At 31.5% G+C, this 25,472-nt stretch overlaps 4 protein-coding genes and 2 pseudogenes across 6 annotated transcripts; 3 read left to right on the plus strand and 3 right to left on the minus strand.

Moving 5' to 3' along the window:
• Window positions 1-344: 344 nt before the first annotated feature.
• On the plus strand, window positions 345-4,388 carry LOC111305389 (protein SULFUR DEFICIENCY-INDUCED 1-like). The gene is made up of 4 exons (XM_022902891.2): window positions 345-652; window positions 3,079-3,291; window positions 3,390-3,545; window positions 3,786-4,388. The coding sequence occupies exons 1-4, from the start codon at window positions 362-364 to the stop codon at window positions 4,185-4,187; spliced, it is 1,062 nt and encodes a 353-aa protein (XP_022758626.2). The 5' UTR covers window positions 345-361; the 3' UTR covers window positions 4,188-4,388.
• A 413-nt stretch (window positions 4,389-4,801) lies between these two features.
• On the plus strand, window positions 4,802-9,927 carry LOC111305390 (pantoate--beta-alanine ligase-like; annotated as a pseudogene). Its single transcript, XR_016331735.1, has 5 exons — window positions 4,802-4,817; window positions 5,198-5,765; window positions 5,884-5,997; window positions 8,460-8,591; window positions 9,318-9,927. The product of XR_016331735.1 is annotated as a pantoate--beta-alanine ligase-like (transcript).
• Window positions 9,855-13,104, minus strand: LOC111305391 (vesicle-associated membrane protein 722). Its single transcript, XM_022902892.2, has 5 exons — window positions 12,694-13,104; window positions 10,951-11,092; window positions 10,744-10,864; window positions 10,519-10,581; window positions 9,855-10,266 (listed from the first exon to the last, which is right to left on the minus strand). The coding sequence occupies exons 1-5, from the start codon at window positions 12,881-12,883 to the stop codon at window positions 10,123-10,125; spliced, it is 660 nt and encodes a 219-aa protein (XP_022758627.1). The 5' UTR covers window positions 12,884-13,104; the 3' UTR covers window positions 9,855-10,122.
• Window positions 13,105-15,563: 2,459 nt separating this feature from the next.
• On the plus strand, window positions 15,564-17,121 carry LOC111305394 (uncharacterized). The gene is made up of 3 exons (XM_022902898.2): window positions 15,564-15,958; window positions 16,147-16,301; window positions 16,749-17,121. The coding sequence occupies exons 1-3, from the start codon at window positions 15,724-15,726 to the stop codon at window positions 16,980-16,982; spliced, it is 624 nt and encodes a 207-aa protein (XP_022758633.2). The 5' UTR covers window positions 15,564-15,723; the 3' UTR covers window positions 16,983-17,121.
• A 189-nt stretch (window positions 17,122-17,310) lies between these two features.
• On the minus strand, window positions 17,311-21,715 carry LOC111305392 (guanine nucleotide-binding protein-like NSN1). 2 transcript variants are annotated; one of them, XM_022902896.2, is made up of 10 exons: window positions 21,563-21,715; window positions 21,236-21,480; window positions 20,764-20,866; window positions 20,514-20,687; window positions 20,018-20,235; window positions 19,576-19,840; window positions 18,759-18,938; window positions 18,412-18,623; window positions 17,860-18,184; window positions 17,311-17,645 (listed from the first exon to the last, which is right to left on the minus strand). In XM_022902896.2, the coding sequence occupies exons 1-10, from the start codon at window positions 21,579-21,581 to the stop codon at window positions 17,635-17,637; spliced, it is 1,752 nt and encodes a 583-aa protein (XP_022758631.2). In that variant the 5' UTR covers window positions 21,582-21,715; the 3' UTR covers window positions 17,311-17,634. The 2 variants fall into 2 exon arrangements, with proteins under 2 accessions (XP_022758631.2, XP_022758630.2); XM_022902895.2 differs by having other exon boundaries at window positions 17,311-17,658.
• A 1,173-nt stretch (window positions 21,716-22,888) lies between these two features.
• On the minus strand, window positions 22,889-24,417 carry LOC111305393 (putative fructokinase-5; annotated as a pseudogene).
• Between the last annotated feature and the right edge of the window lie 1,055 nt (window positions 24,418-25,472).

A 25,472-nucleotide genomic window follows, 5' to 3' on the forward strand; every position in this document is an offset into this window, starting at 1 on the left:
TTTAATTTCTTTTCTCTTTCAATTTGCCTCTATTATTAATAAAAATAAACTATTGAATAACAAATAAAAAAATTACAATTGTCATCAAATTGAGAGTCTTAATGAATAGTAAGTAATTTGGAGATTATTACGTATTATAGTTATATTTATGGTAATTTTTTTTTCAACTTATGATTCTTTTGGTAAAATTATTTATTCGTGATAAAAAGAAAAGAAAAGAAAAGAACAGTAGAACCGCTTAAAATTAGGGGTATGGTATCTTTCTGTTGGCTCCAGCTGCAGCAAATGGGGGCGTGGCGGGGATTGGTGTTAGAGAGATATGTGATAGGTTGAGAATATAGACGCAAAGTCGTCCGGATACATGTTTTTTCAACCCCATTATTACTTGCACCTATTTTTTTTTCCCAAAGATTGCGTAGAGAACAACAGAAACAGCCTCAAAGCCTCCTTTCTCTTCCAAATCCTCACTTCAGTTTATATATATATAAAAAAGAAAGAGAAATCTAAGAAGAAAAGAATGGAAGGCTGCTCCAAGAATAATTATAATAACAACAAGATGATGATGAGCAGCTCAAGAAAAGAAGATCTTTTTCATGTCATTCATAAAGTTCCTCAGGGTGATACTCCTTATGTTAAAGCCAAACATGCTCAGGTATCTGTCTCTAATCTCTTGTTTTCTTTAAGAACAAGGACCCCCCCCCCCCCCAAAAAAAAAAAAAACCCAATTTTTTTTTAACTATAGTTTCTTCACTTTGTTTTTTTTGCATGTTTAGAAGACATAGATCTGTCTGAAATGCTAAGGGACTGAAGCATGTTAGAGCTTCTGCGACAAGCAAATATAGATATGTTCTTTGGTTAATTCAATTATGTATATTTTCCTTTAGTGAAACTATTGCACCTTAATTTTTCTCCGTACACAAACAGTTTAAACTTAGCTAGCAGCAGGGATTTTTTTCTCTTTTTTTCTTTTTCCAAAGGCAACGTTGGAAAAGTTTCTTGGATCCTAGGAAGAGAACAGGAAGATGGATGGAAATTAAGCCTGACATCCCATAAAATTACTAATGTAAATTAAGGAAGATCAGGGTCATAATTATAGATGAGTTGATAACCTTATAGTCAACAGCGTCGTCTCAATGAATAGTTGACTTTGTTTTTTCATCTTAGACATCTCAAATTGATGAACAGCAGCTCCAGAAATCTTCCACTGTTGTTTAACAACTATCTTCTACTGTTTATCGTTTTCTTTTCTCCATTTAAAATCTTTTTTAAACTCGATTAACATTTGTTTTGGTTTCGTTAATAATCATTTAACATTTTTATTATGATAGTCTAATTTTAAATTATTATCATATGTACCTTCCATCTTCCATCTTTTATTTTTTCTATTTTTCATGATATTAAATTAAAGAACACATATTTAGTTGATTATTACAGTTCCCAAATCTCCCTTCTTTCTTCAATATTTCATGAATGTACTTTATGCTTTTCTCTAATTGACATATAATTAGCACTTCAATTACTCTTAAATCACAAGTTTGTTAAACTGTGCCTAGTCTGAGTTGATTTTTTTTTTATGCAGAGTAAATTTGTGAACAAAATTTTATATGTTAAATATTAAGGATATTTTGGATTTTTTTGAACATGTAGTTTGGTCGCCATAATTATGTTTATATTTAAAAAGCCATCATTTTAAGAATTTATGCGTTTGTAATTTTTTTTTTCTTCATAGTAAAAAATTATGCAATAATTACAAAAATGGATATAATTCTCGTGTTGAGAGTGAATTATTATAAATTTTGTACGTTCAAATTTCAATTTTTTTACACTTGTTTATTTTTCATTTTTTGAGGAAAAGAAAAGGACTTTTAACCCGAACAAAAGTTAATTTAAGCAACCTTTTTTTTTTTAACTTTTAATTTAAGCAAGCTCAAAATTTCTTCTTTAAGAAATTGAGAATGTTATAATATGTAATATATCCTTTTATTAAATCTCACCGTTCTTCGTTCATAATACGAATTTAATGAACACATGATCACAAATTTATTTATAACTTTAATTATAGATATATATCTCTTTCTCTTCTTTTTTTTCAACTTTTTCTTAAATTAAATGAAACTAATTTCAACAAGTTACGGAAACGAACTTAATAAATTTTGTATAGATGGTATTGAAGATATTCTTAATTAAACTTTTTTTAAGTATGATCCAATTCATTTGAAACGATTATCTAGACGATCCCGTGATCAAACATCAATAATTTATACTCCATTCGAATGGTCAGTAAGACAAGATTTTCATCTTGTTATCGTATCATTTTAAAGATTCAATCTTGAAACGATGAGATGGTGTAATAAAATATTTTCCTGTTGGCCATCCAATGGAAGATTATTACTTAGCAGCTGTTTTCAGACTGATAATCCCGTGGCTCTCGTGATCAAACATCAGTAACAGTGGAATGACGTGAGCTACCAAAGCATGAATATATCGTGCTTTAGCATTTAAATTAATGTGGGACATTGCTTTTCTTTTCTTTTTCTTGGATAGGTAAGATAGAAATAATTAGTCATCATTTCCTCGTTATTGTTTGTCACTTTATATTGCTTCATTCAATCTGTCAAGAAGCCTCGCAAGAAATTGAACTATGCCTTCATTATTTAGAAAACCAATTAATATACCAAAGGGTTTGGACAACTAGCCTTTGCAGTCAATGAACCATTCGATGACTGGGGCTCCCACTCAAATCTCAATGATAGTTATTAATGACGAGTGACAAGTGATATTATCTTATATCAGTAAGATTAATTTTTTTTTTTTTGGTTTTATGTTTAAATTGATTTTTTTTCATTAATTATTGTTTAATTTTATGTTCAATGTTTAATATTATATTCGAGTTTCGTTGAAAGAAGTGTTTTCATTTCATGTCATTCATCTACTTTTCAAACACATAAATGCAATGCAAGCTATATATGTATAGCATGAGTACACTTTATGCATGGTTGGCTGAATTAATAGCTAAAAGAAAGTATGGAATTAACCAACATATATCCATGGTGGTTTTGCCTTTGAATTATATTCCAGCTGGTACAAAAGGATCCAGAAGCGGCCATTGTACTATTTTGGAAGGCAATAAATGCCGGGGATAGAGTAGACAGTGCACTAAAGGACATGGCCGTGGTGATGAAGCAACTAAACAGAAGCGAAGAAGCCATCGAGGCTGTCAAGTCTTTCAGGGGCCGTTGCTCAAATCAAGCACAGGAGTCACTTGACAATGTTCTCATTGACTTGTACAAGGTATATATAGATGATTAATTCCATGAATTTCCAATCTCCGCTACTATATTTTGTTTTTTCTTTATGATGGCATTAATGATCATAATTGAGTTTGGCAGAAATGTGGGAAAGTAGACGAGCAGATTGACTTATTAAAACGAAAGCTAAGATTAATATACCAGGGAGAGATCTTCAATGGAAAACCGACCAAGACGGCACGCTCCCATGGAAAGAAGTTTCAAGTTTCTGTAAAGCAAGAAACTTCAAGATTACTGGTATGATTTTGATTTTGCTTAGTAGTTAGTACTACTACTACTACTACTAGTATTTGTTCCCTGGCTCTGATACAACTAGCTCGATAGTTCGACACATAAAAGCACAACGTTTGCAATTATCGATTGCCTATAGTTCATTTAAGAAGCCAACATCAAGAACTGTCTTTTCCCTATTTCCCAAATGTCTTTGCTTCTAAATGGATTATTATCTGAAACTGCATGGAATGGCAAATGTCACAGGGAAATTTGGGGTGGGCTTACATGCAGAAATCAAACTACCTGACAGCTGAGGTGGTGTATCGAAAAGCCCAGATGATCGACCCTGACGCCAACAAGGCTTGCAACTTGGGCCTTTGCCTGATCAAGCAAGGCAGGTATGATGATGCACGTTCAGTCCTGGAAGATATATTGCAAGACAAACTTCCAGGTTCTGAAGACATTAAAGCCAGGAACAGAGCTGAGGAATTGTTGATGGAACTTAAAGCCTTTCAGCCACCAATGGAATTATCAGATATTCTGGGCCTTGATGATGATTTTGTCAATGGGATTGAGCTATTGGTGAATGAATGGGCCCCACTTAGAACAAAGAGATTACCCATTTTTGAAGAGATCTCCACGTTTCGAGATAAATTGTCTTGTTAATAATAATAATTGTTCTTTTGGGTGTTCAAAAGGGTGTTTTGTGCTATAGAATTGGAGAAGAGGGGGGGGGGGGGGGTTTCAGTTCTTTTAGATTTGTAGGAAAAAGTAAGGTATGCTGTAAATAGTGTAGAAGTTCATCATGTCAGGATTTGTTTCCAAAACCCATTTGATTTGCCTTCTAATAAGACTAGCTTTTTATCATATGGACATTGCAAAAATACAAAAATAAATAAGGAAAGGCTAATCTACTTTGAAATAATGCAATAATGTTATTTTTAGTATATAAAATTTTCTTTGATCAAGTATTTTTATTTTTTTCAAAGTAAATTTCAATCTAAATCTAATTTTTTTAAAAAGGAAATTTGTTATATACACTCTTAAAATTTTTCTTAAAAATACACAATATTTTTGAACTTAAAAAATCACTTCATCTACTCCTAAAATTTTAAAATATTCTTTAATCTTAAGAAATGTTTTGAAGTAGTGCATGTAACACTCCCTTTTAAAAGATAAATTGTGTGAAACTAATAATTTATAGCCCATACACACTATTATAATAATATTAAACAATAGTTATTAAATGATAAATGTAATAAAAAAATGAAATGAAACAAATGGATATTATTGCGAGTAAAGTTTTAATGAAATATAATTTTATAAATAAAATTACAATGTACAAATATTTTTTTATTGGGTTTGGTCGGAAATTTTTTTTTTCATTATTTAAAAATAATATAAATTTTTTTATTTTATTCAAGGATAAATAGTATACTTTTAGTTAAAGTTAAAAATAATATTTATATAAATTATAATTAATTATTTTTTACTCAATTTAAAATTATTAAAATTTTAGTTTATTTAATTAAAAATGCATTATTCAAATTTGTTATTTTATCCGTTTCCCAACTTCAATCCAAGGCGGCGCTGTGCTCTCGAGTTCCAACTCGAAACCAAGCCGCCACGTTCAGTCATCCTCCTTTCGGTGTATGGCAGCTAAAATTAAAACCCAGTGATAGTAACAAGAAAAGATGAGATGAGGAAGTGGTCAAGGAATATGAGATCCCAAGGGAAAACAATTGGGTTAGTTCCCACCATGGGTTACCTTCACCTAGGTCACCTGTCACTCATCCAAGAAGCACACAAGCTCAGCCAGCTCATTGTTGTCTCTATCTATGTAAACCCAGGTCAGTTTTCTGCTTCTGAGGACCTTTCAACATACCCATCTGATTTCCATGGTGATATTCTTAAGCTTAAGTCTGTTTCTGGTGGAGTTGATGCTGTTTTTTGTCCCAATAATCTGTATGACTTTAATGATAATGAGAAGCAAAAGAATAAGAATGAAAAGGAGAATTGTGCTAGTCGGGGTGAGGTGGTTTCTTGTGTGTGGAGGAAAATGGGAATGAGCATGAGACATAGATGAGAGTTGAGAGATTGGAGAAAGGTTTGTGTGGAAAAGTAGGCCTTTTTTCTTTGGAGGGGTTGCTATTATTGTGACCAAGTTGTTTAACATTGTGGAACCTGATATTTGCTGTTTTCCTTAAAAAGGATTAGCAACAGTGGAGGATTATTCAGCGGATGGTAAGATTTTTTTTAACATTCTCTTCTTGATCATATTAGTACTTTTTAAAATGGTATATTCAAGAAGGAAGCTTTACTATTTCATTGTAACTGTTCTGACTTGTTTGCTACAGTACAGGTTCGAGATATTGATTTCGGCGTTGAAATTGTGGGGTCTGAGATAATGCGTGATAGTGATGGCCTTGCATCGAGTTCGCGAAATGTGCATCTATCCCCAGAAGAAAGGGAAAAGGTTCCACTGTTATTTCATCTTTTTTCTTCTTGGAACGTGTGATGCTTGTTATTGCTGCATAGAGTCTAGACATTCCATTATGTGGTCTACTAAGTTTGAATTTTATTAATAAAAAAATAAAAAAATAAGTGATTTAGTTTATGTAAAATTATTTGAATTAGTTTGAGTTAAGTTTAACGTTAAGGTTTAAAAGAAATTGAGATTTTTATTCAGATTGAGATTATGTGGTTTTAATCCTATAAATATAGACTCAAATTAGAAAAAAAAAATACATAAAACATAAAAATTAAAAAAAAATCACACCTAAAAAGCAATCAAAAGGAAATTTTTTAGAGAAAAAAAGTTTTTTTAAAAAATTTTTTTGAAAATTTTTAGTTTTCAGTGAATTTTTTTGTAAGTTTTTCGATACTGATTGAACTTTTCAATAGATTTTTCAAAATTCGATAAAAATTTTGATAACAATTGAATTTTTCGGTGACCTTTTAACTAATAAACCTAGATTATAGTAAAATTTTTTAGAATTCGATAAAATTTAACTAGTGTTTTTGGGGTTTTAGAGAGAGAGGGAGAGAAAATAAAGAGAGAGAAGGAGAAATTTGAAGAAGAAAGACCGGATTCAAGTTTTTATACTAACTTTAAAATGATGTCGTTTTGATCTTAATAAATCCATAAGGATTCTCGCGTTTTCATTTGGGGGATCCAACTTATAGTGCTAACTAGTTTATGACCCGTGTTTGACCTTCCTTCAGCTTTTAATTCTAGTGGAGCCGAGCCGTAAGCCAAGTTACAAAGTCGTATCCCTGGAGCTACATTTTCTGTCTCTAGTCGAGCGGAATTCCAATCACCAAACCAAGCCGTTTTGATATTTTATTTATTTATTTATTTAGTTATTATATTTATTTTGTAAGTGTTTTTTTGCATGATTAAATTTAGAAAAAGAATAAAATATTTTTTGAGAATAAATATTAATTATCCAATGATGAAAATTTTAAAAATTTTAAATGATAAATTTTTATAAAATTTCTAGGTGAAGAATTTTGTTTAAATTTTCTCAAATTATGAAATAATTTAGATAAAGTTCAATAACAATAATTAATATTTATTTTCAAACAAAAAAATAAAAATATTAATAAAAATTTTGGAATTAAATATAAATTATCCAATGATGAGATTTTTAAAAATTTCAAATGGTAAATTTTTAAAAATTCTTTAGATGAAAAATTTCTCTAAATTTGTCTCAAATGGTAAAATAATTTAGATGAAATTTTAATAAAAATAATTGTATTCTTTTTCAAATAAAATTTTTTATTGAAAATATTTGACAATTATCCAATGATGAGATTTTTATAAATTTCAAACGGTAAATTTCTTAATAAATATCGCGGTGAAAATTTTCTTTAAATTTATTTCAAATTGTAGAAGAATTTAAATGAAATTTCAATAAAAAAAATAATTGTTATATTTTTTTCTTTGCAAAAAATAAAAAAAAATTTAAATTGACCCAAATAGTGAAAAATTTGGAAATAAAAAAAAAATTCTAAATAGGCCCAAACAGTAGAAAATTTAAAAATTTAAAAGAGAAAATATTTCTAATATGACTCAAATGATGAAATAATTAGATATATTTTTAATAAAAAATAAATTTTCAACGAAATATTTTCAAGAAAACAAATGGGATTCTTGAATACTCTTGAAGTGAGAGAATATTTTTAAGGGTTCTACCAGATTGATGAAAGAATCTTAAAAATTATTTTCAATATTTAATATAAAAATTAAAATCATTAGAATCAAGATCTTAGCATAAATTTAAAATAAAATGATACCATCTTTTGGATTAAGAAAACAAATGGGATTCTTGAATACTCTTGAGGTGAGAGAATATTTTTAAGGGTTATATCAGATTGATGAAAGAATCTTAAAAATTATTTTCAATATTCAATATAAAAATTAAAACCATTAGAGTCAAGATCTTAGTATAAATCTAAAATAAAATGTTACCATTCTTTGGATAGTCATATGGGGGTACTATAACCGTTTATATATGTAACTGAACTCTCAAACCTTATTCTGGTTAGTAGACCTAAAACTATTCTTTTAGAAACTTTTAGTCAAGCTTAGGAGCTCTTTAAAAGGTAGATTCATTGGGCGACCAATTGCACCTAATTAAAAAAAATTGATGGCGATTCAATTTGTTAAATTTAACTATAGATTTTTAGATCTATATATTATGATATAGAGGTTTTCAGGTTGTCTTAAATGATAGTTTTATTTTGAACTCCATTTTCAATGATCTGTTTGACGGAGATGCTCTTTATCTAGATGCTTGACTCTCACTGTGTTTCTCTTGTAGAGAATGGTTCAATTGCATTTAACTTATATACTTATCGATACAAAGTGAGTTTTTTTCGACTACTAATATAATTCTGTACATGTAACTGAATTAGTTCATGTTGATCTTGTAGGCGTTGTCTATTAGCAGGTCCTTGTTAAAAGCTAAATCTGCTGATGAAGAAGGTCAAGTTAAATGTAGAGAACTAAAGGATTTGGCTGTACATACAATAACTCAGGCTGGGGGAAGAATTGATTATGCCGAGGTTGGCTACAATCTTTCTTCCTTGACCTTCTAAATAGTTTGCACTTATTAAGAAATTAAATGCTCAAATGACATTCTTATTTCGCTATCCAAGGCCATTAAAATGTTGTATATTGGCTGATCGACTATGCTCAAGTTCAAATAGTATGCTTGGATAACAACATTCCAAGTTGATTCAATCCCCTGAAACCTCCATAAATGCCAACCTTGTCCGATTCTATTCATTCATACCTTTCTTTTCCTTAGCTTTTGTTTCTTCTATTTGGTCTTTTTTGTCATCCTATATCTATTAGCATTATTGAATCAAGGTCAACTTACCATCAATATATAGCTTTGTTCTCATGTGGGGTGTGAAACCAACAGCTACAACAGGACAAGCATCTACTTGAACACTTCACTTACACCCTCTACTCCTAGTGAACATCCAGGTTCATATCCCCTGTGATCCCTCTTTAAGACCTTGCCACAGCATCCATTTGATTATAAATGCATTAAGTTCAAATAAAATGTCAATATTACGTATTAGAAATTTCTTGTTTTGGCTGCAATATCTGTTCAACATTGCATGAAACTGTTAAGACTAGCTGTTTTGTTTTTCGAATATCCATGATTTGTGAACACTACTTGAATGGTGTAATCAAAGTTTATGTCTGGGGCTCCTTACTTGGATGGAAGAAGTTTAATTGCAAGTGTTCTACTTACAATGCATTTTGTTTGCGGATTGTAGACCTGGAGAATTTGGAGGCAGTGGAAGAGATCAAGATTCCTGTTGTGTTCTGCATTGCTGCCTGGTTTGGTGAGGTTAGGCTAATAGATAGCATGGAAATCAACGTATGAAATTTCATTGATCAAGGTTAGGCTTTATGGTTCTGCATTCCTGTTGCATTTCTTTTTTCTTTCTCAGCTCTAGGAAGTGGCCACTGAACTGATCAACTGAATAATCATGCTTGGTCAGCAATTTCTTTGTTTTTCTACAAAGGGTTCTTCGCATGACATGCTTTTACCATATGTTTGTTTCTTTGTTCCAATACCTGATGTTTTGTCAAATTTTGTATAATTCCAGCGAGGTGATTAGAGAGAAATGATGCTTATATTGCACTCTAATAGTATTTTGACTTTGAGCCATCTAGTCCATGCATTTTGGGGTTTGAACGCACATACACCAGAAGGCAAGACAGATATGAACCCACGAGGGTTCGTAAGCTATAGAGCAAGGCTAGATTTTAGAACCACAGAAAAATGCTTCCTTCATGTCCCTAAACAATGATCATCTGAAAGTACCTTCTTTAATTTTTTTTATATATCAAAATTCAATTTCCAATAGATGCTTATCAAATTTCCGCACATCAACAAATTTAATGCTATCAAAAGAATCCAAAATATATAAACTATACAAGCACATAGTCTTCAGATATAGGCTAAAGCAGAAAAGAACGTGTAATAAAAAAAATCTACAACTAGGAAGAGCATCAATATTGACTGCAGCAACAGCAATCCATGAGTGCCAATAGAGTGTAGCAGACTAAGCATCATCAACATTTGAAGCCACCACAAGCAGACAGTACGATGATGAGAATCAAGGCGATAAGGATTCCAAGAACTATCAGCTTTATCTTCATGTTCTGCAACCACATCTTTCTCCTCATCTGGGTTCCGTTCTGCCTGAAATCTTGCGCCTACAATGTCCAATCGACAAATAATTTTAAACTGTAAGAAATGCACAATTGAATGAAACAAGCAATTCGTTGCGTGTCACAAATGTTCAAGATTCCACACTTGACATTCTTGTCTTGGACTTACCTTATGATGCTAACAGTTTACATAAATGTACTTTATTTTATCTGTAAGACAACAAGCCCAAATATTTGCCCTACTTATAATCTATCCCAACATTTTAAAGTACAAGAATATCATATACATTTGCTGACCTGAGAACGAAGATTTTCTGTTTTATCCACCAGAATCTCAATTTTCTCGCCACGATCCAGAACCTACAGAATAAATTTGTTAATGAAAACACCAAAAAGGATCTGAACACTTTATTATTCATGATCCAGAAATTTGTAAAGCTGGACTTTTCCCAGTTAAAACCCTCACATTGCACTCCATGTTATCATGTATATAAGGCAACTAAGAATGCTAACAACAATTACCTTCTCAATGTTTTCCATCATAACTCCTTTGACTTCTGAAACTTGAGCTTTCACTTTGGCAATCTTACTAATCTCCTCTGGATGATCAATGCAATACTGCATATGCTCCTTCAATTTTGGCCTAGATCAATGATCATAAAAACATAGCATCAATGCACTTGTTAACAAAGTAGACATTCTATTTAATGGTCAAGGAAAAGAAAATACCCAAACTCTTTGCTCAGGCTGTTTGCAGGAGCAGTTGCAGCTTTTCCTCCACCATATCTCTTGTTAAAATCCTCCTTAATTCTCTCCAGAAAGGCAATTGGAACCTGTCGGCCAGCGGATTCAACAGCAACCACACAGTAAGCTACAAAGAGGAAGGAAGGAGGTTAATTCAAGCAAGGAATGAAGAAACCTTATTTCTTAATAGAGGATACAACACAAGCTGTGAAGTAGCAGGAAAACATCATGCAAGCACCAAAAGGATATGAACGCCTAAGCTTTCAGTTTTTCAATGTACAAGCAAACATTAAAGGACCAAACATGCCTATTCTTCTACAACCATAGGGATGTGAACAAAGGACATTAATTATTTACTAAAGTAATCAAATTACATAACAAATTAACAACCCCAAAAGATATATATATATATATATATACACATACATACATATATATATATATATATATTGAGAGAGAGGAAAAGTATAAGCAAACAATGCCATCAAATTAAAATTTGGAAAGCACACAACCATTCACCTGATTGAAATGAAAAATACCAAACATTTGAATTATACTCTGTTTTGACCACTTAATTTTCCGATATATATGACTGAGTTTAAGGAAAAACATGCATGTTCTAGAATTAAAGATTTTTTTAAAGTAAATAGCAATGCAACTGCCGGCTTTTTAACATTTCTTAATTTGAGTAAGAACAAATTCAAGAAAAACTGCATGAATTGAAACCGAGCGAGGTTCTGATCAATCTAGCCCCACCTTATACAGGAACTTCAAAGCCTATTATCATAGTAGTTAACAGGCATATAAAAGAGCACAGACACTATAGAATAATAAGATAATTAAAAAAAGAAAGAAAGCAAAGAACTTATTAATTAGGTTTGATTTGATCGTTGTTTTTGCCACTTGCTTTGTTACCATTAACTTTTTGCTACTTGCTCTGCTACTATTAACTTTTTGCTTCCTCAAAAGTTAATAAAAGGCAAAAATAAATAAAAACTAAAATCATATTTCCTAAGAATGACTAAAATGATTAAAATATAACAAACATTCATTCATAATTGTGGATATAAAGTACGATCTGCATTTGGGTATTTATAAAAGCTTAAGTAATTTTTCAGTTTTTAATTATTCAAAAATATTTCGTATTTGCTTTGGTATCAAAATTAGATTAATGCTTTTGGCTTCAAGATAGTGGCTAAGAAACCCTTTGTTACAAGATTTCTATGCAGATTTAACTCATTTGAATCGGCCAAACATTCATCATTCTTTTAGTTTTTACTCCTACTGAGTTTTGGAAAGTTTATCAATATAAAGAATAGGGTTTTATGTATACTAATAGATGCATACTTCATTTATTGCCCATCTTAACCAACTCTTTTCTTAAAATAGAAATAGTCCAACCGATTCTATCTCTTTTCCCTTTTCTATGCATTAAGTTACGCTGAAAACACAATTAATTTTAATAACCTAAATAGAAATCGCATAATTTAATCATACAAATCATTAAAAAGTGAAATAAAACTAATAAACAAAAAAAAAAGTATAAAAAGCATCTAAGGAAAATCGACCAATAACAACGACGACGACGACGACGACGACGAGGAGGAGAGAAAGAGCTTCATCGTCGGATCAGAGAAGCAGTAGAAAGATAGATCAGAGAGATGAATAAACGAAATGAGTAAAATAGAAAAAAATGGAGAAAGAGACAGAGAGGGAAGAGGAGATTACTGAAGCCGTTATCGACAAGATAGTTGAAAGTATGCCCATCGCAGTTGTAAGTGAACTTGTTGTTGGAAGCAGGAAGTTTCTGGAGACACTGAGAAGCTATGCTGGTGAAGTTGCCTGTGAATTCGGTGTAGTCGGCTAAAACCACCGTGCCTCGCGCCACGAAGGCGTAGATCAGCGACTGTTGCCCCATCACAATGAAAACCTCCCCAAACCCTAGCCGAAAGAAAGAGAGAGAGAGATAGAAACAAACGGAAAAGGATAGAAGACGTAACGTTTTTGATTTGGAGAGGGAAATAGGAAAGAAAAAATGGAAAGGATTTTATCGTTGAGAAGAGAAGAGAGAGAGAGGAAGGAAGGAAACTTCCTCTCTTACATGGGAAACTATGTACCGTCAGCGTGACTTTTTTTTTTTTTTCAAATTTTTTGAGTGGCCCGGGATTTCAATTCTATGAAAAATAACGGGGATGCCACGGAGTTTGAGCTTTGAAATTGGAATATTTGTGAGATTTGAATGAAAGTTTGGAATTTTAGCTTTGGTTTTGTGTGTTTCTAGAAAAAAATAATTTTCTCACTTTTTTTTTCTTTTATTTTGTTTGGATTGTTTATTATTTTCCTTCTCTTTCACATTTATTGCTTATATTAAAAAAATCCAATCTTGTTCAAAAATTTTCCAGTTCATTCATGGACCACGACTTTCTTTTCTTTTTTTTTTTTTTTTTTTTTTCTAGTACTGCTATATTTATATTACATATTTATTACACGGTATGTGATCATGGATTACGCAACCAAACTGACATTTTTTAAACCCGAACGACTACTTATGCTACTAATCAAGTTGGATGCAACGAAAATAGGATTCGAAGATTCCAAAAAAAAAAATTCTAAACTTTTTTTTTTTTTTGTCATTCTCATTTTAAAAGGAATAAAAAATATTATTTTTATCTCATCTTTTTTATTTTTTTTAATATTTTAAAATTATCTTTTAAACACTTAAATTTCTTTTTTTTTTTTGTGGTCTAAAATTATTTTTCATTAATTTTTGTTATTTTTTCATAAAAATTACAGAACATCATAATTAATAAAAAAATTAATACGATACAAACTAAAACCAAAATTATTTTTAACGCTAAAAATCTATGAGAAACTAATAATATGGAACGAAGAATATACCAACCATAACGATTGGTATAATTCAATATCCATTTCAAATTTAAATTAGTCTTAATTATACTCTCACCCAATCTTTTTATGATTAGTTTAATATGCTTTAAATGTTTGGTTGGTAGAAAAGATAAAAGAATAGTAAGGATGGAAAAGTTTTTAATTTAATAGTTAAATTATAAAATAAAAAAATAATTATGAATTTTAATCATTAAATTAATAAATTTTTTATTCTCTTTCTTTTTTAATCCTTTCTGCCAAATAAAATATAAATAAATTAAAAGATGACAATTAAACAAAAAACGTGAAATTACTAGAAAAAACAAGAAGGAAAGGATGCGAAATTTATTTTATATTCGTAACATTTTTCTTGAGGAGTTCTAAAATGGTACTTCAATGAGTAGTTTTTTTTTTTTTTTGTAAGTATAGTATATTTTGGTTTTTGTTTGTGACTCATGGCATCAATAACTTTGGTTCAATCTAATACATTATTAATTATGGTATATTATTAATAAAGATCAAAAGAACCAATTATAGCAAGGTTTTTTATAAATAAAATAAATGAAATTGCACGTAATGAAAAATGATGTCAATCCTTAAAATTTACAATTTTAATTTATTAAATATTATTTTTTAAAATAATTATATAAATTAATTAAATTAAATTTTAAATCCAATATGTTGTTTTTCTTTTTAATAAAATTTTCTCAATCATTTTTCAACATTATTAGCCACGAATTTGCTTAAAGATAAAACTGGAGGTAATCTCGAATAACCTTAGGCAACGATTACTAGACAATGATTACAATTAAGATTTGTTTTGACGTTACTTTTTGTTTTTTTTAGTATTTTTTTTTCATTCGTCTTCTATTTTATTTTATTAACATTTTAACCAAAAATTAAAACAAAAACAAAATTATTTACCAAACTATATATTATGCTCTACTATATATACTTATAGATACATCAATTACGAATGATAGTGAATAATTACTTGAGTTTCCTCAAATAAAAAAAAATGCATGAGTTATAGTATTGTTTTTTTTTTTTTAAATTTTTTTTTATCGTCAATCAAACTAAGCGGCCGGTGGTACAGAAAAGATTTGAACAACAGCCAAATTCTAAATTATTAATTGAAGTTAAAACCAATATTATAATATATACTATATACTTTGTTTGTCAATATTTTGCGATGGATCTCAAATCTTTTATTAAAATCCAAATGCTTAATCAATTTTTTCAACGTTCCTGTTTGCTTAGCTATATTATTATTATTATTAAAACTATATCATACAGGTTACTATATACTTATAAATACACATTGTATATGAACAAATTCATCTAAAAAAAACATGAGCAAGTTTCCTCTGTGGAAGAATCTTATTGGCTTTACTTATCAGAAAATATTTTTGCCCCTGTCATTAAGTTTTTTGGATTAACAATTTTCCAATTTGAACAATCTTAAGATTGATTGGAGGGTGCTGAACAATCATAAAATGCATTAAAGGCAGTGGGAGCCATCTAATTAGACCTCAAATAGACCCTTGGAACCACAGAATTGATCCTAACGGATTAGGCAATTGGTTGAATATGTTAAACATAATCTAGTTGGAGCCCATGATAGGGGTAGTGTAGTTCCGCCCAGAAGAGGGCTAATTGTCTGTATCAACCAAGAATAAAAGGAGGAAAAACAACAGGCTATATAGCCCAGTTAGCTGGGATTCATTAGGAGTTAAGACCCAAACCCGTTTTTCTCGGAAAAAAAATCTAGGATATTCCTTAGATTTTAATGAAGGGGACAAAAAGTACAGAAATACGGGAACTGAAAACTGAGAAGAACCGAGCAAGAAAGAACAGACGAGAAAAACCATGACCGGACTTGCTTCAGCTTCAACACCCACTTCTACTTTCCCATATATTCAACAATCTAAGTTTCAAAGCAGGCGTTATATCGATCCATGTAACTCGGTTGTGATTCCTACTACTCAGTCGTTCTCCTCAGATCTCAGCTTTACAAGTTCTAGGAGCTTTGCTGTGGCCAGATTGTATCACAGAAGCAGTATTATCTCCAGAAGTAATACTAGACCTGGTGCTTCCCGTTCAGGTGTATTTCCCTTTTTCGTTTCTTTGGTGTTCAACTTTATGACTGTGATGTGGCCTGTGGATTTTCAAAAAAGAAATTGAGTAATTTCTTGAAAAGAGGAAATGAACCCAATCCATAATACACTATAGCTGCTTTTTGTTTTTGTTTTTTTCTTTATATGCAAATGAGTGATATACTTAGTGTTGCAGGTGATAATGAAAGCAGAAATGTGTTGGATGCATTTTTCTTAGGAAAGGCTCTAGCCGAAGCATTGACTGAGCGAATCGAGTCCACGATTGGGGAGGTTTTGAGTGCAGTTGGTAGGCTGCAGGCCGAACAACAAAAACAAGTAGTGGATTTCCAGGTAATTAGGGTTTGTTGTTGCAGCTATTTCTTGTTAAATTCATTATCTATGTCAGGGCTTTTGCCCTTTCTATCATCAGTTTTGCTGAGTTTATTTCAAGCCTTGTGGAATAGCTTCTTTTTTTAATGCGTAAATGGGACATGGGAAGGTTATGCATTATTTTCCCGGTTGAACTCTGTTGTGATTTGTGAAGGCCTTTTTTTTCTTCCTATGGGAGCATAGGAGGAAGTAATGTGAGCAGCCCTTTTTTTTCTTTTTGAGCTTCTAGGAGGATTGTCATGCTCAGTTTCATAAATAAAATGTATCTGATGGCACTTTCAACAACCCATATCTATTCCTTTTTGTGGAATTTGAATTGGTCCATCTGCAATATTGCTGCATTTTACCATCTGAGGTACATATTGATAATTCATTGAACATGACATCTCCTGAATTCATTTAACACAGGAAGAGGTGTTTGAAAGGGCCAAAAGAGCCAAAGAGAAAGCAGCTCGCGAGGCAATGGAGGAACAAGGTCTTATTCCGAAGTCTACTGCTGTAAGTGCAACATCAGTCACCAATGGTGCTGCGTCCAAAGCTTCGCCCTCAACCATCAATGATAGAATTTCTGCAAATTCATCCTCCTATGATCCGGCCACCCCTGCAGCTAATACAAATACTGATCCTACTAAACAAGAATGATGCCGACGCTGAGTATCTCCTTATGTGTGTATCTGATACAATAGATTCATACTACCTAATGAATATCCAGGATGATTTCAATCTGTAGACGTTTTTGATTGGTCGACACAAACCACATAATGATCCTTTTCTTACTGAATCGATTTCTTGTCCATTTTTATTCAACAAAAACTGTTAAAAACTCTATGCAATATACGTTATGAATCATAATCAGGCTATACCCTCATCTCATGCTGGTTCATATCAAGTTTATACGCAACAAGTTGTCCCAAAAGACGGTACTTAAGTATTAACACTAATTACTTAGAAGTGGGTCGAATGCAAAGAATTCACTAGCACATTTGTATTTCTACAAAGTATCCACTTCATTGCATATAAAAATGTTTATATTCAATTATAAAGTTGACATATTCCATAAATATTGTCGAATGCCTACATAATCACCATTTCATTATCCAAGTATTCAACAATCAAATATCATATCGCTAGCCCACCACATATAAAGATAGTTTGAGATTATTTCAAGGGTTTCTGCACCTTCTAGGGTTTCATTGACTAGAAGCAGTAACGTGAGATGTGAATGATGACAATATTCTTTATTTCCTTGGATTCTTGTTTGCAGCCAAGTGAGGAGAATTTATATTTGTCCCAGCTAGTGGGGTACTGCAGAAACAATCTAACAGAAGCATTCATCAGATGAACACATTAAGAAGTGACGGCATTAAAAGAAATTGCATATAATTAAACAATATTTCTCATATCTTGCATGGATAATGTTCAAAGTGTACATTTCAACCAAAATATAAAAGAAAAGTATCATCAACATGACATTTTTTGATATGGATGGTTAATTCTCATAACTCGTCAACTTCAATACCTGACATTGGCACCCCACCAGTGGCTTGACCTTTTCCCTTGACATAATCCACACCAAAGTCATAGTCATCATCATCCATAGCATCGTCCCCTGAGGTTAATTTAATTTTGGCTTTTTTCCTTCTCTTAGTCTCTGCTCTTTTCATCTTTGTGTTAAGCATACCTTCTACGTCATATAGCTTTTCGTTTTGCCTGCTTGTAGCGGATTTTGACTTCGCTTTTTCAGCATCATCTTCTTCAGAAGCCATGGGCTTGTCATTACCACCATCATCAGATACATCTTGGTTTTCATCATCTTCAGTTGATGGCAAGGGTTGGGCATTATCCTGAGATGCACCAAAAATCCAACAGATTTATATTAGCATAACACCATAATGTTCAAGGTATTCCATCTATTAACATGCAAAATAAAACATTTAATTGGGCCCCCAGCCACTTCACATATGCTCATGGGTCTTAACCACATCAGTTCAGAAGTGGGTATCCATTGGGAAAGCAATTGCAACAACCAGCTTGGGAAGCCACATATAATTTAAAAAGAGCAATCACAAACCTCCAGCATAGTCTCATCAAAGTTGAGGGGGTGGCTAGGAGGAACTTCAACAGAGCGGAAATCATTAGCTGACTTGAGACTTCCAATGAATGAAGATTCTGTATTGTAAACCTCATCAACATTAAACTCTTTTTCAAGTTCTGTAACAATCCTTGCCTCTGAAGGTCCTTCTTGATTTCTGACTGGGGGCATGGTGTAATATGGAATTTTACCTGAAATATGCCAAATGATAGCAATGTATTAACTTGGTACTGAAATCTATATATTCCTAAGCAATTAATTTTTCTATCTTTCAGATTTTCTAGTAGTTGAGAGGAAAATAGTAAAAAATGCATTGACACGCATACCTTCATTCCAGTCATGCAGAATGATCCTTGCAGCAGCTTCAACATCCACAATACCACCCTTTTTCAGCTTACCCCTTACAGTGGCCACATTCTGAAGGAATTCCTCAACTGATTGAAAGCCTGGGATCCTGTATATTGTCACCAACAGTCTTTCCGGACAAAGCTCGAGAATCTCTTTTACTGTGTTATTAATAAAGAAGAATTACAAATTAGTATTGCTAACTCAAATTTCGCAAGACAAGTTAAAATATTAACATAATTGAGACCAAATGATCTCCCATTCAAGAATTCCGGCCTAGACAAACAATGCACTTGAACTTCCATAAACATGTCACTATATATCTCACATGTCAATCTTAATCTTGTAGGAGAATTTGATGTCAGTGTAATTCCACAACTCATTTAGACTCTCACCAAACTTGGGAACCAAAATCTCCTATTTATTTCTACTATGTTCTCTCCTCCCAAGAAAGTTTGCAATTTGAGAGAACTGAAGTTTACCTTTTTATTTCCCTTCAGCATTGCACATCGTAACCATTCTTATTTATCTTCATTGAATAAATGCATTAGAAAAGATAAATTTTAAAATATGCCCAATTTAGATATATATTGAAGGAAGTCTGGTTTGTACTTCTTCTGATAAAAGTATAACAATAAGTAGACCAGTTAAATACACCTAAATTCCAAACTAGTTGTTCGAGTCATAGCAAAAAAGCAAGTTAAATCTCCAATTAAGCCCATCTCAACTAAACTATGCCTTAATCCCAAATTAGTTGCAGCCAGCTACTTGAAACAAAAAATTCACAGGATGAAGTACCTGGACCAACTGGATCATCCAACTTCTCAATTCTTTTGCAGTTTCGAAGAGCTATTGATGCATCATTCCCTCCAGATTGAAGCATAACAACTCCAGGACAGTCCAATAATTTTACATTCTTGTCCAATTGAACCTCCTGCATTGATCTCGTCAACCCTGGAGTAGCACCAACATTGACAACGTGGCATCTTTTCAAGCTGTTAATTAGGCTACTCTTGCCAACATTAGGCAGGCCAATAACACCCACAGTTATGGACTTCTTTATCTGCAAAAATATGCATAGAAATGGGTACTTGCAATAAAACAACAAAAGATTCAAACTACAACATGAATTTGAACAGATGGATAAACCAGACAAGCATCAAATAAAGAGGACAGAATTACCACTAAGCATCAACAAACAGAGAAAATTATATTCTGGTCAGAAAACAACTAAATGTACCTCATGACTTCTTGAGTAATTTTTCAGCAATTTAATAAGAGTTTCAGCTCCAAGACAGTCACTTGTTTGAAGAATGTTACTAGGCTTTGCTGCCTTTGAAGAAGATTTCCACCCTAACTTTGATCTCTGCTCTTGAGTGCTGCACTTGAAGGCAACAGCTGGCAACTCTTCCCTAAGATATTTGAGCCACTTTTCAACAGCTTCTCGAGGAACAAGATCTGAAAAATAAGTTTTCATTAGATACAGTTAAGGCAGAAAATTTAAGAAAAAAATTAAAGAAAAAAAAAAGAAAATGTAAATGGAAGCAATGCCTTGTTATGTACTATGGGAAATTTGAATACCCAAAAATTCCAAAATTCAACTAACTATCCAGAGGTTAAAAATACAACCATCCCCGTGTAAAAATTCAGCCTTCTTTCTTGTGACTGTTAGGATGCCTAGAAATTTCTTAAATTAGACATACTCGTTGTATAGGAAAATGGCATAAAGAACTTACCAATTTTATTTAAAAGCAACACTAGGTGCTTATCAGGGCCTGATTTCATCACCATCTTTTCCATATCAACGCAACGGGTACCAAGAGGATCTCTAGCATCAAGTACTTCCAGAATGACATCTGATGCTTCAATGACTTTAACCAACTCCTTGTAGAAAGCTCTATCCGAGTTATCTGCAAATAAGAAGATATGTCAAAATATGAACCATCCACCTAGAACCAATCAATCTCCATTTCAATATCAACTTACCCCGGGATTTCACAATTCTAGTAGAATCATCAATGCCCTTTCCCTCTTCAATATTTTGCTCTTTTTCATCATCCTCTAGTAAACCCATCTTCCTCTTTTTAGCCTGAAAAATCATAAGAGTCCAATAGATATAAAGTAACCAATTGCAACTTCAGAGCAAAAGAAAATATGATAATAAACAATTTACCCAAAAAAAATCAACATTTGCATTAAAAAGCATTATAAATTACTAAAAAAAAAAAAAGAAGAAGTTAAAGTTAAATGTCGTCCTTTAGAAACAACCTTAATGGGCTTATCATATGATCAGCAATACTAGGGAGTATGGTAACAATTCGGCCCGGCATCAAATTCATTCCTTCAAAATACTACTACTCATGAAAATTTTCCAATTTAAAACACAACCCAAAAGCCAAAACAATAGTAAAACCAATAAAGAAACTTAAAAAAAAAAGGAAAGACATTGAAGTAATACCCTCTCCTTGCGGGCAGCTTTCTTTTGCTCCAGTTCCTCAAGTGCCCGAGCTCTACGAGCTTCGAGAGCCTTGAGCTCTTGTTCCTTGAAAGGCCAATCATTGGGGATACCAGGGTCTTTCTCAACCTTTCGCTTACGCTTCAATCCCAACTTCTTGGCTTCCTTAGCTTTCTTCTTGTGATGCTCCTTTACTTTTCTTATAACCTTGTACTTTTGCTTCAGTGAAACTCTCTTGCTCTTGCTCTCTGCAAAATCACATAACCAAAATTGTAAAACCGACACTAAAAAGGAAAGAGGAATGAAAAACTGAAGTTCGGTTTTGCTTACTTTTGCTCTTCTTCACCATTATTGTCTTCTATTTATGTTGAAGTTAAAATTTTTGGTGGGAAGTGGAAGCAGCCAACTTTTGCAGGTTTAGGGTTTTGGGAGAGGATGGAAATAAATAAAGGGTTTTTGGAAGAGTGGGTCGGTGCTGACCCGTTTTTATAAAACATAAATCCAATTGCCCATTTCGGTGAATAAAAGAAGCCCGATTGCCCGATTCGTTTATCTTTAACCAGTTTAATAAAACCAGAAAAGTTTTTTTGGGGTGAGGGAGGCTCGAACGCTCAACCTCATGTAAGGAAAAGCGAAAGGGATGATCTGGATGAGGCGATGAAAAAAAAATAAAGTACTTATCATTCTTTTAATTATTTTAATGATTATTAGAACTATACCATATATTATCAAATTATATAAAATTTTCTCAATGTTATATTTAAAATTATCAAAATTATATTATAACTAACCAAAATCGGATAAAGATTATCAAAATTATGTCAAATATTATTAGAGTTTTATTAAATATTATCAACATTATATCAAAATTTTCTAAAATTTTATTAAAGATTAACAATATTATAAAAGGTTTCGAAATATTCTATTCAGATCATACTATATTAATTATAAATCCTAAAATTATAAAACTTGAGATAAAATTAATTGCAATAATTTATTCAGATCATTTTACCTTTATCCATAAACTTTTTACAGACAAGTTAGAGTAGAAATTAACTAAAACATGAAAATTGTTTGATTGTGGTTTCATATATAACTCAAAATATACAATTATTAACCAGTATTTGATACAATGATTGGATGGAATGTATTAACGAGGTTTTGATTTAATGACAATGAAAAAACTTTAAAATTTTGAGTTTTAGATTTAAATTTTATTGTATATGGATTTGATTTAATTTATATTATATTTGTTTAATTATATTATAATTTAGTAGTTGATTATTTAAAATGATGGATAATATATGAATTTTTTATTAAAAAATAAAATTAGAATTTTTTATAAATAAAAAATTAAGAAATATATCATCAACAATTCCTTTTACTATAAAATTATAATTGTCCAATCAAAATAATAAAGTTATGTAAAGCTCTACCATTAATAAATTTGAGCTTCACATAAATTTTTTTTTATGATCTCACGTAATTTAAAATTGTGATTAAATAATTATATTATAAAATATTTAAAAAATTATCATCTAATAAATATATATATATATATATATATATAACCTAGAATAAAGAGAGATAAAACAAATTGTACTTTTATTTAAAAAAAAAAAATGCAGCAAAGTTTCTTATTCGTCACCGAGCTAACTAGCTAAGCAAACAGAAGGAAACGAAATTCATTTGGCTTTAAGACTTGATGAGTTGTTGAGCTTGTAACTTGTCTGGAAGCGATGGGATGGCTCCTTTTTGAATAGTAGAAATTGCTCCACAAGCATTGGCAAATAGCAGAGCCTCCTTCAGTTTCTGTTCATCCTGTTTCCAAAAATCACAAAAAAAATCAAATTCAGAAAGAAACCCAAAACTTGAAATTGGAGGAATCATCAAAAGAATATATATATCAAGCTAGTACATTGAAGATTTTTGTATCATTGGCTATACAATATAGAAGTGCGCCAACAAAAGCATCCCCAGCTCCAGTCGTGTCGATTGTTTTCACCTTGAAACCATTCACCCTTCCTTTGAAACTCTGCATTTGTTTCCCCAAAGATTGGAAAGTCATTTCATGCATTTTTTTTTCCTAGAGTTGATCAGGACATAAATTATACCTTGGTGAAGTATCTACAACCCTTTGGTCCATCGGTTACAATGAGCAACTTGAAATTGTCATTCCATAAAGACAAAACAACATCTTCTTTTTCAGGATCTCCTTGAGTGAGGAAGGCCACCTCATCATCACTAACCTGCATACCATGAAATTCACCATTTTATACTGGTTAGTGCCGTATTATGTGACGAAAGCTCAGAATCATAACCAACCTTGATGAAATCAGCCTGGCTCCAAATGCTCTTGATCCCATCTCTAGCAGCCTGGGGAGAAGGCCACAAAGGCAAGCGCACATTGGGGTCATAGGAAAGCAAAACACCGGCCTCCTTGGCCGCTTTCATGGCTGCCATATGAGCTGATTTGCATGGCTCTGATATCAGGCTTATGGATCCATAATGGAATATCTTAGCTTTCTTGATGAGCCCCATATTTAGCTCTGAGTCCTTCAACAACATATCCGCGCTGGGGTTTCTGTAAAACATGAATTCTCTTTGCCCATCGGTCTTGAGTGTGACGAATGCCAGGGCGGTCCTGGCTTGTTTATCGAAGCAGACTCCATCGCAGTTCACCCCATTCTTCTTCAACAAATCCACCAACATGCGTCCAAACTCATCTTCTCCAACCTAACAATAACATGACCATCAATTGAATTTGCATAGCAATAATCATATAAATTGATCATACAATCAATCATGAAAACCTTGCCAATGAAGGCAGAGACGCCCCCGAGCTTAGCGATGGCACATGCAACATTAGCAGGTGCACCACCAGCAGCTTTGATGAAAGCAGATGATTCAGCCAAGGAAACGCCAGCAACATCAGGCACGAAATCAATAAGCATCTCTCCGAACGAGACGATCAAAGGGCCTTGACTCTTTGCTGAATTGCTCATCTTCTCCAATTTCAAGTTTCAACCTCACTCACTCCCTTAATTATCTTTGCTAACGCTAAACTGTTATAAACCTTGGATGTACTTGGACTTAAAAAACACGTCATTTGATAAATCAAGAGAAGTTGCTAAAACAAGGTGATCTTGATAACCGCTTCTGTTTTGATTTGCCACCTTTTTAGTTTTTAGGCAGACTTCATCAAGTCTTTTTCCCATAATAATAATAATAATTAATATTTCCTGTTTGCACAAGATTTAATGATTTATTTATCAGTATGCACAAATTTTTTATTATATTCAATTTACTTTGTTACATCATAAATGAAATTTTTTTAACTATTTAGTAGGTTAACTTGTTAATAATAAATATTTTGTTTGTAAAGTTTAAATTGAATTCTTGTAACTAACAAATTTTAATGGACAATTTATAAATTCATTATAAATTTTCATGATACCTACAATATGTTTTTATATAAATTATATTTAAAATAAAATAATCTTTTCTCACCTAAATTTTTATAAATTTTTTTTTATATTTAGTATATTGTAACGTATATATGTACCATATTTATATTGATTTCTCTTTCACTATTATACCACTTACTAAAAATCTCAAATTTTAACAATTTATGAAGAATATTGTGTAGAAAATATAAGTTTTAAATATCCCTTTGACATTATATTAATATTATATTAATGATATATATATTATTAGTATATAAATTTTACATATTGTAAATGATACTACATTATTAATAATTAATATGAATATGATGCTACCTTATTAATGAATAAAATTTTAAAAAATATTAATTTTTTATATATTTATTTTAGGAGCTAATTTTTATTTATAAACGAGTTAGCATTATCTGATTTATTAATAGTATATCAAATATAATATATATATATATATATATATATAAAAGAGTTAAAAATATATGTTTGTAAGTTAAAATATAATATATGGTTATTATATACATTTTATTCTAAAAAAAATTGCTTATATATATATAGTTATTGTTCAACTTCTCAATTTTATCATAAATTATAATATATGAATAAATAGATTGTGCCGATGTTATTATTTTTTATCTAGCATAAGATGTAGTAAACAAATAAACATTTTATTATAACTTGTAATTATTTAATTATAATAAAAATATGTAAGGATTTATCATATTTTTTATATAATATTTTCGTAGGATGTTTTTATAAAGTACATGATTTTAATTGATCAT

This window comes from Durio zibethinus, chromosome 21 (genome assembly GCF_047325235.1).
Source record: "Durio zibethinus cultivar Kanyao isolate XHJ-2024 chromosome 21, ASM4732523v1, whole genome shotgun sequence".
NCBI lineage: Eukaryota > Viridiplantae > Streptophyta > Magnoliopsida > Malvales > Malvaceae > Durio > Durio zibethinus.